Source organism: Tyto alba, unplaced genomic scaffold (genome assembly GCF_018691265.1).
Source record: "Tyto alba isolate M040663 unplaced genomic scaffold, T.alba_DEE_v4.0 Super-Scaffold_14, whole genome shotgun sequence".
In the NCBI taxonomy this organism is placed as follows: domain Eukaryota; kingdom Metazoa; phylum Chordata; class Aves; order Strigiformes; family Tytonidae; genus Tyto; species Tyto alba.
Genome location: NW_024881276.1, coordinates 11,779,887 through 11,793,639, shown reverse-complemented (window position 1 = coordinate 11,793,639; position 13,753 = coordinate 11,779,887). Strand labels below are relative to the sequence as shown.

Below are 13,753 nucleotides of genomic sequence, written 5' to 3'. Positions count from 1 at the left end.
ACAAGTAGTTCAGTAAACAAATCGGCTTTTGTAATGTGCAACCGCAGTAATAGATCTAATTCCATATGCAGCTTTATAAATGTTAGGATTTAGTTTCCAGACAAAAGAAAATTATTATAATAGACAAAAATATTTCATAAGATGTTCAAAATCAAATTCATTATTGGTGTATGGGTATTTTTACCATTTGAAAGTTACCTAGTATATGATACAGCTGTTGATATGTTTTGGGGAGTGGGGAGTAGCTAATGACCTGCTTGTGTATTAGACCTGTAGGAGTAGGGCAGCCAACACAATAAGAAAACCTAAATGCTCAAGCTAGATTTTTTTTTCCACATTTTTTTTCTCCATGTTTATTGCTTTTTCTCTCTTCTTCATGACAAGTTCATGTACAAAGAGCATGATTCTCATGGTGAGGTTAGTGTTAATACTGCGACTATAGAAGCTTCCTTGTGATTAAAACTTGTGAAAGTATTTATTTTGTTTGGGACCTAGGCTAAGTAAGCATAGAGCTTTCACTTAGGGGTCCTAATCTTTTTTGTTGTCTTAGATGGCTACAAAGACCAATTCTGGAACTTGCAAGCTCAGGCTTAGAGAATTTTGTGTGACTCCAGTTTACTTGTCTACAGTCCCTGATGAATTCTATGTATGGGCACAGTTTAGTTGAAGGAATGTGCTTCGTCCCCATTCCTTTAAACACAGTGGCATTATCAGATACCCATGGGATGCTTCTTCCTCACCTGTACTGTTCCCTGGAAGGAGTGGAAGAATAGTTGCAGTGTGCAGAGCTTAGTTTACATGGTTGCCATGACTCCACAGAATATGGAGAAAAGGAGATGGCATCTGCTGGAGTGAGTGGAGAGGGACAGATAGATGGTTGTACATAGTAAGAGGTGGGGATACTTTGCCTGCAGGAAGGAACTTGTGTATAGGAGTGAAGATCATCTGTGGTAAAGATCTCCTGAGGTGAAAAAGGTTGTCTCTGGGCAAGGGGAGGAGTTTGACTCATCCAGCTTCTGTGCTTGGATTAACCTGATAACTACTAGGTTATACAGCTTCATATTACTTAACCTAGGTTACTCTATCAAGCATGAAAAAGCACTACGTGAGTAGAATTTGGCTCTTTGAGGACTGTTTCAGAGAGATTTCCTTGCAAAGTAGGGTGCTGAGTTCTACATGTGCTGTATGGCAAGTGTAATAAGCCATATGCTCAGAAGTAGTCTATGCCATACAGAACTTGGTTAAATTTAAGGTAAGCCTTGTATAATGTTGAAAAACCTGAGTGGTATACAACTGGACAGGGTGAAATCTATTTTTTGTACACTCAAGTTCTACTGAATAGAATTTACGCTTTCTATCAAGAACAGTTTACAGGTGGTGAAGTCAGGGTCTTGAGTCAGGGTGCAGTTTCCTCATCACCTAAAACCATGCTGACAGTGACTCTTGCTGAGAAGGCCAGATCCATTCCTGCTGACACCTTTATGGTGGCACTTGCGTTGATCCACTTGCCCTGTGATTATGTGGCTCCATAGCTTGTTAGTTAAAATCTGAGAATATGCAGGGGAGCATGAGGGAAGTACCAGGAGGAGGAAAGCGGTGGCATTATAAAGGGAAGTAACAGGCAGCTGCTTCTGGTTACAGGCAGCTGCTTCTGGTTACAGTCAGGACTTTTGATAAAGCTAACAGTACAATTTAAATTCTGCTTTAATTTTTAAAATTCCCAGTGTATCTAAGTGATTTAAAAAGCCAGTGTTGTCCATGTATCTTGACTTGACTCCCATCTGCTGTGAAGCTCCAAGTCAGCTAGCATAGTTAGGTAAATTCTAATTTACCTGTCTCATGCTGCAACCCTGCTTTTGGCCTGAGGAATGTGGCAAGGAGCTTCAGCAGCAGTACTGGCTTGCGGAGTTTTCAGTTGTCCTTTCCCTCCCTCTTTCCTTTGTGTCAGAGAAACTATTTATATGAGCATTCTAGAACAGGATTTCGGATCCATTTAAACTGATCCAATTTAAATTGCTTGTTTCTAAAAACATATAGTCAGCAGCTTTCCTGTGTCTACAATGTGGCCCTGCAAACATTTGTCCAAACAACTATAAGAAGGCAAAGTGCTGCAGGAACAGGAAGGAAGGTGAATGCTGAAATGCCATTGCCATGGAAGCTGACTGATATTGGATGTGACATGGCTTGTTACAGCAGTATATGCTGGTTATCCCTTCAAAGATACAGCCATGCAGTTTAAGAAATGGTTCCTTAAGCAGAGGGAAATAGGTAATGCAAACCTGTAGCTGCAGTGCTGGAAGCAAATGGAAGAAAACATTAATGAATCCTTACATGCGTAATTTGTCAAAATGCCAAACATAAACTGTGGGATTATCTGATAGAGAATTTGGTGATTTGCAATAATTTTGGCTCTAGCTTAACAATGCAAAAAGTATTCAGCCATAGTATTTGCTTAAAGCATTTGTGGTTTTGTGGTGAGGAAGTGGAATCTCCAGTGGATGCTTAGAACCATCCTTACACTTAAAGATTAGGCTGTCAATTCTTCATAGCTCACTGCGTAGCAACTGATTGACAGCTGTAAAGCATTGCCTCCTGGAGCTATTATTACCTCTGATCCAGCAGATCAGAATAGTAACTAAGAAGCAGGAAGGCACCCACTATTAACCAGTTTACAGTACAGGAAGTTTCTACTGACATTTTTTATTCTGCTTTTGAGAGGGGAGGCAGGCAGGCCACTGCTGATCTTGCGTCATGCCCTCCTGCTCTGGTCTCTTGAGGGGATGTTTCAGAGCCAAAGTGTGTATATATGCTAGGATGTTTTGCTGAATAACACATGATGACACATTATTGTTGCTGTTTCAGACTCTGAGTATTGTGTTGACTAATTTGCACCAATCTTGACGATTTTGTCTTTTTGTCCTCTGTATCGGAAGCTGCAGACACGGTCTTGACTTAAGAGTTGGGACTGACACCGTAGGATTGTTCTTTGGTGGTGAGAAGAATCATAGTTAATATTTGTATTTGAACGTGTTCAAGACCTCATAGGTGTTTCTAGGTTCTCTGAGAAAGCGCTTTGCTCTCCTTTGAAAGTGAAGTAGAATTTTGCCAATAACTGTGTAATTGGAGTTTCTGAATAGTTAGTTAACCAAAGATTGGTAAACAGATACTCTACTGTTTTGAAATCCTTGAATAGGCAAATGAGCAGTAGCAATTTCCTAAAGCAGTCTTTCATTAGAAATATTTCCTAATAAAGATTCAGAAGTAGAATATAAAAGTAATTACTTCTGAAGCATTGCTGAAGAAGTGCTTGTTAAATGTTAATCTCTTCCTCCTGTAAGAACTTCATGTTTCTAAACAGAAACCCTCATCCCTTCTTTATTTTCCCCACAGCCTGTTTCTGTAGAATTGTTCCCAAACTGCTGTGTACTTCATGGTCCTGCATCTTGTCTGTCATTCTAGTTTGGTGTTTGTTTAGATGCAGGGGTAAAAAAAGCTGAGCCTTTATCAAAAGGTACCAGTTGTAATTTTTTGCCTGCAGTTTAACATGGCTTGCCTTCATAGGCTTTGTGCTGGTTTTGGTGGGAAAGAAGTTAAAACAAAAATTTAAGCAAACTTTCCCTGAAAAAAAAAGGGGTGCTAAGTATTCATAATTCTGTGTCACTGCTGTGTGATGTTGTTAGTAAAATATCAGCACTGCAAAATGATGATCTTGAGTCAGTTTGGTATAGGTATAAATAATTTCTTGTCTCTCTCTTGCCTGAGGAAATTGACTGTTTTCTTGTCCACTGCAGACATAAAATAGCTTAAATTGCATCAGGAAAGTAATTTCAAAGTAGATGCTAGGCAGATTTTCTAGTGGTGATGATAATGAAGCATTTAAATAGATTGCCTGGGGGGCATTAAAAAGTTTCCATCACTGGATGCCTCTAACAGATTAAATATCTCTCAGGAATGTTACAGGTATGCTCTTTGGGGGACTGGATTAAATGAAATCCCTTCTAATTTTAGTTTGATTATGATTTTTAATTAGGTTGGGTCATGACAAAGTTGGCTGAGAAAAATGTTGGTTGGGCCGGGCTAGCTAAATAGTTCTGTTGACTCAAATCAACTCTACCATTTTTATAATTAAAAAATCTCTAATGACTCAGGCTGACAATTTCAGAGAGTATTATTAGCTTTTTAAAATGGGTTGTAAACACAGATGTTAGTTTGAAAAAGATGGATTTCAGTAACTTTAAAACATTGTGGAATTGCAATGTGGAGCTTGTATTGTAGAGCTATTACTGCTTTGGCAAAACTAGGATCTAAGACTTATGTGTTAAAGCCAGATAAACGGTTTACATCCACATTTTTAAATAAGGGATGATTTTCCAGAGGTAGTATTTCATGTTAGTTTGCCATCGTATTGTGCTGTAGGGATACCACTGCCTCTCCCCTAGGTGCTGGATCAACTAATTTATAAACTCATTAGATCATGATAGTTAGCTAAACCTTATTTTCCTTTCTGCTGTTTGTCAGGCTGCCCACAGTGCCAGAACCTCTGTGTGTGATGGTCTGGGACGTCCTCAGTGCGGTACAGGGGTCTCACTGAAACTGCAGTGTTTTCTATCTCACAATTTTGCTGGTTTATCGCTTTGTATCTAAGTTCCTGTTGTCTTCCATTTAATCTTTTAGATTCACTTCTGCAATGTCAGTTTATTGCTAGTCTAGTTGCAGGTGGTGTTTACACGTTCTGTAAGCTAAAAAGCTGCCAGGAGCGAAATAACTACTTTCTTCATATTGTTACCTGACAATCTATCTTGCTTTATCAGTAGATAATAAATTTCTGTCAAGATGAGACACTAATCCCACAACAGTAATTTGAATCAATCATCTTAATTTTGTGTACCAGGATTTTTGCATCAAAGACAGTTAATTCCTCAAGTTATAAACCATTGAAAATATGAACAGAGTGGGGAATAGCCTGGGGATCTGGGAGAAGAGTAGAAACTTTGAAAGTAATGAAAGGTAACAAGTGGATAAACATGAAATGAACACTTTCATGTCCTTATTTGTTGATACCAGTTGTGTAAAAGGTAACATGGCAGCGCTTCCAGGCTAAAGAGTGCGCTAAAGAATGTTCACAGCCTGGGATAATCTTAGAACACAGTAACAGTGAATGGTAATCAGCCTCATAAGAGTGCTAGCAAATGAGCTGCTCATGCTTCTCGCTGTCCAGAGAGCGATTGTAAAATTAAGGAGAAATCTGTTACGAGATTTGACAGGCCTTTCGGTGAAGACACCACCTTTGATGGCTCCAGGTTTCTAAGGGTGAAACACTGAAAGAAACGAGGTTTTTTTCAAGGAGGAGGAGAATCAATGACATGTGTGCATATATGTTCCAGGTAAAAACTGAAATTATGAAACCATAAAAATTGGGCATTTGAGATTTGTCACAATATGCCCAATTTTCAATTGTCTTCATGAATCTGTGTTACACCAACAGTGTAAGTAAAGCAGAAGTTTTCCATAAGTACCTCTGGGGATTTTTTTGTGGAGGCTCCAGCAGTTCTAGAGTTAATATTTTCTTTTTAGTCGGAGCTCCTACTCCCGCTGTACACTGCCATCATGCAGTTCCTTTTCCAGTTAGGAATATGCCTTGGCATTTTGTTTTTAATGTAGGCTGACACTTGACTTAACTCCTAACATCTCTCTTGCTGCTTAAAATCCACATTTGTAATCTATTATATACCAAAGTCTGAGTTCTACCAAAAATCACAGCAGGCTTCATACAACTTATTTGAGACTGTCACTGAGCTGTAGGTGCTATTATTTTGAGATCAACTGTATTTGTAGTTGTCTTGTTCAGAAAAATTTTAAGTACTATGAAATAAAGTTCAGATTACTAATACTCAAAAGCAGTATAAATCCTGTAAAGCTTCTAGGATCTTTTGGTTGTGCTTTTTTGTAACTGGAGATTATAATTAAAAATATACAATCTTGAACATGTGAATAAACAGATGGCACAGAAAAAATTGTTAGGTTTAGAAGTCATGGGAACTTCCTCTGTTCTGTTGCAATACTTCCATAGTTTTGGGGAGTGGGATACTAAAATAGGTTGAAGATTTTAATTGGTACGTCATGAAAGATGGTAACTGAAATGCAGAGAGTTGCATTTTCTGCCTTTTATTTGTTCCTCCCAGAAGATGTGTAATGGGCATATGTGGGGCTGATACTCCTAAATGGCTATTACTCCATTAAAAATGTCATCTGTCTTCAGGGCACTCATTTTAATACAAAAAATTGAGTAATGCTTGCTTTCTAACTCATCTTTCAGCAAATTGTATGCTAATGTTCATGCTAGTAATATACGAGTATTGGGTTTGGTGGCAAACCCAAAGTTTTAATTCAAAAGGAAATAAAACTTTGCCTGCTGTGAGAGGTCTCTCAGGTACCTACCATTTTTTAAACAGGCACTCTTTGATAAATAACTTTTGTTGCAAGTAATGTCACTGCTGTACTGCCCTGGCACGGTGCTGCTCACAGCCGTGTTCCAGTGGCCTGTTAGCACTGTGTGTTTATCAGAGCAGATGTGGTAGGTGATGTCAGGAGTTCACTTGGCCCAGTGCCTTGTCTCTGACAGTAGCCAATAGCTGGTGTCTAGTGAGCAGGCTAGAATGGGGCAGATACAGAGGGTGCTCCCTCTCTGGAACAGGATCTCAGCTTCAAGTAATTTTTGGCTGAGAAGAAACTCTGAGCTTACGTGACACGGTAATTATGGTGTGAAGTTGTCCTGTATGTTGTTGGACCCAACGTGCAAGTATGGGGGGGGTAAAATGACAGTTCCCCCTGCACCCCCCACCTCCTACCCCCCAAGGATTAGAGTAGTCAGAAATACAATATTGTATTTTTGTATCAAATGTCCTTTTCATGTCAGAGATACAATAGTGAGATAATATTTTTGTTTTCTTGCATATCTGTCCACCTTTATTATGTATAAGAATATGTACATTTCTTTTGTAGCCACGTCATGAATACTTTAATGTCCCAGTGTACTAAATGGCTTCATTCATCATGCATGCAGAAATTCAGAGGAGATAGACCTGTGACTTACTCATGACAGAACATTATCATCAGCTTGGTGAATCCAGTCATCTTGAATCTAATAGAATACCACAACCATTCTCTACTGTTGTACTTTCCTCTTCCCCCTCTGTTTTACAAGTGTTGTCTCTTCACATGTCTCATTTCAACAAAACTTGTGCTTGTTGGCATATGGTTTAACTTTTTTATTGTGTGTAAGTTTGAAGTCTTATGCTTAAGAGAGCTGTAGAATTTTCTGAGCTAAACATCTATATACTGCAACACCTATACCGTAATGTTACTTGACCTGTGCTTATCTTTCAAAAAAGTTGTGGTGGTATTTAAATATACACTTAAAACCTGTAGGTGAAGTTAATGTTTACAGAGAAACTAGTGAAGGAGTAGTAGTATGTGAAATGTGTATACACACTAGTATTAAATGATGTTACACACGATTTTACACAGACCTTGCGTCTTAAAGATGCACATACCAGTATCCTTTTCTGAGACTGGCATGACAGTGTGACTTACCTTATAAAGAGGAGGAAGGCAGAATTGATTAAGGCAAAGAGAATGACTTACATAAATCCGAAGTCACAATATTTGTATTTAAATGTTCAAAATGCTTTTGTGAGTTATTGAACAATTGCTGCTACTGAAAGAGAGATTAAGTTCATCGCTTTACAAATTAATAGTGGTGGAAAGATTTTTTTTTTTTTTTTTTTTTTAAAGCCAACAGCATACTTCAAATATGTTTTCTTCAACTGGCATTTCCAGTTTTAAATGCAGACTACCTTCTGTATCAGAGAACTGCCACGAGGACAAAAATAAGTACCTTTCAATTTAAAACTGTAGGCAGAGTGAGAGGGCATGTTTTGCCTTCTCTGCCTAGTAGAAGAGAATAATTCATAACCTAGAACCAGTGCTGGTTTTGAAAATTGTTTAAATGTAATTAGCAAGGAGGTGGTTACTGTGAGTAATCACAAACAGCTAGTTCCACGTACTATATGTGGTAATGCACTACCTTTTAAATGTTAAACTGACATAAAAATGGGACATGTAGGGGGTTAGACAGAAGATTTGGATTGGAATTGCAGCATTCTGAAATCTTAGAAAATAAGATCATAGGAGTGGTTTTCCATTTCCAAGTTTGCCTTTTTTCTGTAAGACATTAACAGTGTGTTTGAATGTCTGGTTAATGCTGCTTTAGCCTGCATTATTTCATGCCTGTTGGCTTAAAATGCTGTGCATTGAGCTGTAATGAGATGCTGTTTTTCCTGTTATCTGTATACAGCTGCTTGCTTCTAAATGACTAGGTAATGAATTAGCTTTCCTGGCATGTTTGAAATAAAGTATTGCATGCACTTTTGTCTCATGTGAATGACTCTTTTTCCTCATCTGTGTTCTGATATATTTCAAATTCGCATTGTTTGCCTTGGGTGATTCTGAGCTGCAGGTAGTGTATAATACTGCAGAATGTTTTCTGTAACAATTGGATAAAATGTTGGACACTTCCTAAAACAAATAATATGAACAAAATATAATTAATTCTCTTTGTTTCGTGAAAGTCTTAATTGATGAAATTATTCCTCTAGTGAAACGCATTAGCCTTTAGGTGTTCCTTTCGAGATTACATTGTTGATGTGCACATAAGGAGGCATGTCTGCCTCAGTGTTACTGCTCCAGTATTAAAATCTTACGGAGTTTTACTGGTGAGGTGCCTGTGGATGACTAGCCACTGTCCTCGAAATGCATTGCTTTAAATTCCTTGTTAGCCAATGGTCTAGAATTGCTTGAATAAATTTAATCTTTATCTAAGTATATGCCTATTGAAAATTACCCACAACTTTGAATTGGCAGCGGAGACAATAATACTAAATTGCTCTAAAGACAGTAGCAGCAGTGCAATGTATTTCTTCATGGCTATTGAGCAACTTTTTTTTTCAGGTAATTTAGTAAATATCCTGTTTCACCACTGAGTAACCGTGTCCACTGCTGCCTAATCAACTTAAACTGTGAAAAGTTGTTTTATTACAAATATTTTCAAGACCTTGAAATGCTTGAGAAGTTATATTCTGGTAGAATACTCTTGAGTTCTGTTGCCATAGTTAATGTAGGATTTTTTTGGAGTAAAAATGCTTTAAATTGGTAGATAAGGGAGATGCCCATCCTCTAAAATGAATGCAACAAAGTAATCTGGGAATATAATAAAACAGGTTATATTAAAAATGCTACATAGCCGTTTCTTCAATCAGTGTCTCCTTTTGGGGGATTTGTGTTAAAATGCACATGTAAATCTTTAATCCTGCCATCCTGTCTGGCTTTATCAAGGTCACTGCAGTTCTAAGAGTATCTAAATATTGCATAAGTAAGAAAAAAAAATGCTACATCTTTAATACACCGACTGTCTTGCTTCCAGTTTTAACTTGCTTTTTTCTTGCAATTTCTTATTTGCTGCTGGATTTTTGGAAGCCATCTGGAAGTGCTCAGAGGTGGCCTGTTCCAAGCACTGACTTACTTTCAAATGAAGTTGCCTTTAAAATATGATAGCTTGTTCCTTCAATACTACATCACCTTACACATGAACCGAACGAGGCTTGTAAACATGATAATTTTGTGCTATGTAGTCAAGGTTGATAGAGACAATATTCTGGTGTTATTTGCAAGCTTTGAGATGTTTATGTATTTTACTGACAATTTTTTTTTAAATAAATATTTAGAAAGCAGTTGAAAAAAAAAAAAATTGTTTGCTGCCTTAACTATTGTCTGCCTTTTTTTCTGCTTCATGGCATGTCTTGTTTTAGGATGCTAAAGTAAGTTTATTCATACTCTGGATACTAAAACTGTTTCCATAAGGACACAGTATCCCTTTTTATCTACTATGATATTGTTAATAATAATTATGGAAAAGGACAGCCTGATGTTTCTAATTAAACTATCATTTCAGATGCCATAGGAATACTGAATACAAAACTGATTATAGCCCTTTGGAATTTTGTATTAAACAACTTGCTCTCCACCTAAACAAAACTTTTTAATATTAGAATTAACTTTAAAACTTTGCCTGGTGTGGAATAATACAATTCCAATCCTGGCACTCCCTCCATTTCTGTAGAGGTCAATTCATCGACACCAGGAGTACCAGGGTACCTTGACCTGGTTTTATGAAAAGTGTGGGACTGGCGTAAAAACTCTTGACTCTTTATAGAGAGCATAAGGGATACTGTATCTTAGTTGCCATTGGTCATTTCATTTGATTGTCCACTTATGCATTCTTCTCTAACAGTTTTTGAGACCCATGAAACAATTCACCACAAAAATCACTGGCTCCATTACAAAATGCTTCCCCATCCCTCCCCGGTTCATATCTCTGCTACTGGGTTAAGATTTTTTTCCCTGCTGGTACATCTGAATTGCTTTATTTTTATTACGCTTAAGGGCAATAAAATCTACCAGCTCTTCCTGTGAACCATGACACGCTAATGAACAGCTCTTTGAAAAGTGCAGCTAATACCATGTTTGCAAACTGCAGTACTCTTATATTTTCATGTCGATCAGCTTCCCTTTTTTAATTAAGCATCTTTCATACTAACTCATGTACGGTACTGTTCCATAGAAGCACAGGGTCCATTTACCACTGTCTCAAATTTTCCCTCCATAGGAAGCAGAGACCCCACGTAGTGTACTTGAAGAAATTGGATTGACATAAATCTTCACTTCAGCTGCTGACATCTCAGTGTTTCATACTGTAAATGTTCACTGCCTTCATTGTAATGTTTAGCTAATGGTGTAAGATGCTGTTTGTCAGTATTACTGTTTTGCTAAGCTGCTTCATTCAGGCCTACGAGAAAAATACTCCTTTGAAAAGGGAATGAGAAACTAAAGTCCAAAAGTCATAAATGAAAGGGAATTAGATTTAAATTGACTCAGTGTCTCCCTTCACTGCATTTATAGGAAAATTGCATTTGACTTCAGTAAGTGTACTGTTTTTTATAAGCAAACTTGACTTCAGGAAATAAATGTATCATTATGACATAGCATATCTAAATGAAAAAACACAACACAGACAACTCCAAATATGAAATGTCATGGTGTAGAAATTGTGTTTATGCAACCAAAGACTTTTGCTCATCTACATTTTAGTCACCGCTTGTGATAATTCTGCTTATTTCAGTTGATGCATAAAGATTGGAAGTACCTGTTTACTACTGAATTTGTCATTATACCAAAGAATCCTGTTCGGATCTGCATATCAAACTGGTAAAAACTGTTACGGTGATGCAGTTTTCTTGCAAAAAGCAGTTAAACTGATCAACTCACTAGAACTTAAGGTGTATTTATGTGTAGCTACCTTGAGCAAAACTGTGCAAGTTACTATACTAAAAAGGGAATGCATGTAGTTAATAAAAATAATTCCAAATAAGGAAACTTTTTAGATCTGATACTCGCTTGCTCTGACCATAACCACAAGAAAGGAGGTAGGCTTTCTGACTGTGTAGAGAGGTGCGTAATGAGAATTGGATACGTTTGAAGATGGAAAAGAAGGAGCCTTCCAAAAGGGACTTTTTTAAAAATTTTCTTCCAAACTCTACAGATTAATTTGTATTTATTGGTGTTTTATAGTTATGCTTTAATGGGTGTATAGGTACCTTGAAAAAAAAACCCAAACCACACAAATTGTCAATGTCATTTTAACTGCTTTTCTTGACTTACACCCTTAAGGTGTGACCCATCCCTTATGAACCTCCTGCACTGTGTGCGTTTGAACCAACTACTTTGCAGTGAGAGCTTCTAAATATTAGATTGGTGCAGTAGATGCACTGCAGGCCACAGAAAGCGATACCAAGTAGTATTTTGACACTTCTAGCAGACTTTCAGTAATTATAAACTAAACCCCTTTCACTTCAGAAAATTGCTGTAGGCTTTTGAGTTGGGAGGAGGCAGTGCCCCACGCCGCAGTAGCCGAGTTGTGCTGGGGGTCTGTGCAACCCCCCCAGCAGGCGCTGGGCTCTTCCCCCCCCTTCACTGCAAGAGTCTGGGTTGGGGCTCGGTCACTTGCGTAGCACCACCTTGTCACCACCCCTTGTTCCAAACCGTTGTTTCGGGGGTGCTGCCGGAGGTGCCCAGCTGCTGTAAACGTTTACACAGCCAGCTGCAGAGCTGGACCGGGGCTTGCTGCCATCTGGGTTAAATTTAAGCAGCCGGGAGAGGCTCAGCCTTGCCCCTTGTAAGTCCCCGGCCCCAGATCCTGGTGTGACCACCTGGGGCAGTGCTGGGGCAGCCTGCGAACGCACCGGGGTAGAATTTGTCTATTTAGGCCCTGTCTGGGATTTAAACAGAGCGGATGGCTGGAGCCAGTCTTCATCCTAGGGCACGCAAAACCGGGGCTTTGCGCCTCCTCAGTGTGCAAGGTGTAGGGATAGAGGCGGATAAAGTGGCAGCAGAATGACCGTGCGTGTGAGATTGAAGGGGTAAAATTACCTTAAGTCAAACACGAAGCAATTTTATATGTATTAAACATGTTTTTGAGGTTTACACTGTCACTTGTATGTGCTTGGCTGGATTAAGCTTTGTTGTGATTGTGACAAATAAACTGTTTGACCTCCGTCTGTCACATTGGTTGAGTTGTAATAAATGTCCATTTTTACACCATTGCTGTGTGTTTGTATGTGATTAGTTCTGGTGTGTGCAGAGGAAAGAAGAGGCTACTCGGTGCTAGCTTAAAAAAAAGGGAAATTTTATTACAGTGCTTAACCTGTTCTTGAGCACTTTATTAAAAAATGTGTGAGTATCCTGTGTCCAAGATTAGTTATTTACATCTGTTTAAATTGTACAGAAAGCAATAAATTAGCAAGTTTTTGGAAGGCTTACCACATTAAACATGAAATCTATTAAAGTGGATGTTAAACTGATGCGGTAGTGCCACTTCATCTGAAGATTAAAACAAACCACATGTTGAGAGAGGGTTCTGGGTAATACAGATGGAATGTTCAGTTCCTTACATGAAATTACGAGCAAGTCAATGCAACGTTCACAATCCTAGTTTCAACCCCAAATTCCTCAGATTAATTTGTTCTCCAGCTTTTGCAAAGAACTGAACTGTTTGACTATCAACAAAAGCAGGGGGAAAACTTACCCTTTTTAGGGCATTTCTTTAATATAATGTTTTTGTTTCCTCAAGTTTCCTGTCTTACAGGGGAGGGGCGGGGGGAAGCTACAGAACCAATTAGAATTTCTGGATTGTTTAGGCAAGCGATTGTTGGCTTAGAGCACCTTCAACTTCATCACTAACTCTCAGTCTCTCACCCGAAGAGGCCGCTCTAAGCGCCTGCTCTGCCCCCGGGGTTAAGGCCAGGACCAGGGGCACCCCTGGCTGCCTTTGTTCAGTGCCCGCCTGCCGTCGGCCACGCCTGCACGGCTGGCTTGGTCATCCCTCTCCTAGCTTAACCGAGCGTAACTTGTCAATGTTCTATCTTTTATTTTTAAATTCTGAATTCAGCTGATACATCAGTGCTGAATAGAAGGAGATGTGGAATCATCAGGGCTTATTTTAATTACAACCGACTTACGGTGACAGCAAAATCAGCTGCGCTCTTTAGATGATGTAAGAAAGTAAATGAAGCTTTTAAGTTGCTCACTAGCACAGACTTTCATATTTTGTTAGAAGTGCTGATCCAGGACAGGCAGCAAT

At 38.7% G+C, this 13,753-nt stretch overlaps 1 protein-coding gene across 7 annotated transcripts in view; it reads left to right on the top strand.

The window, feature by feature from the left end:
• AP1S2 (adaptor related protein complex 1 subunit sigma 2) overlaps positions 1 to 12,714 on the top strand; it is a 32,126-nt gene extending 19,412 nt beyond the window's left edge. For 2 of the 7 annotated variants that reach the window (XM_033010119.2, XM_033010120.2), the window contains exons 5-6: positions 9,867 to 9,875; positions 10,724 to 12,714. In XM_033010119.2, the coding sequence (XP_032866010.1) occupies positions 9,867 to 9,875; positions 10,724 to 10,771 (57 nt within the window). In that variant the 3' untranslated portion in view covers positions 10,772 to 12,714. Of the gene's footprint in view, positions 1 to 7,002; positions 8,427 to 9,866; positions 9,876 to 10,723 lie in introns of those variants that run through there. The other 5 variants (XR_004409564.2, XR_004409565.2, XR_004409566.2 and 2 more) reach the window with 5 other exon arrangements.
• The last annotated feature ends 1,039 nt before the right edge of the window (positions 12,715 to 13,753 follow it).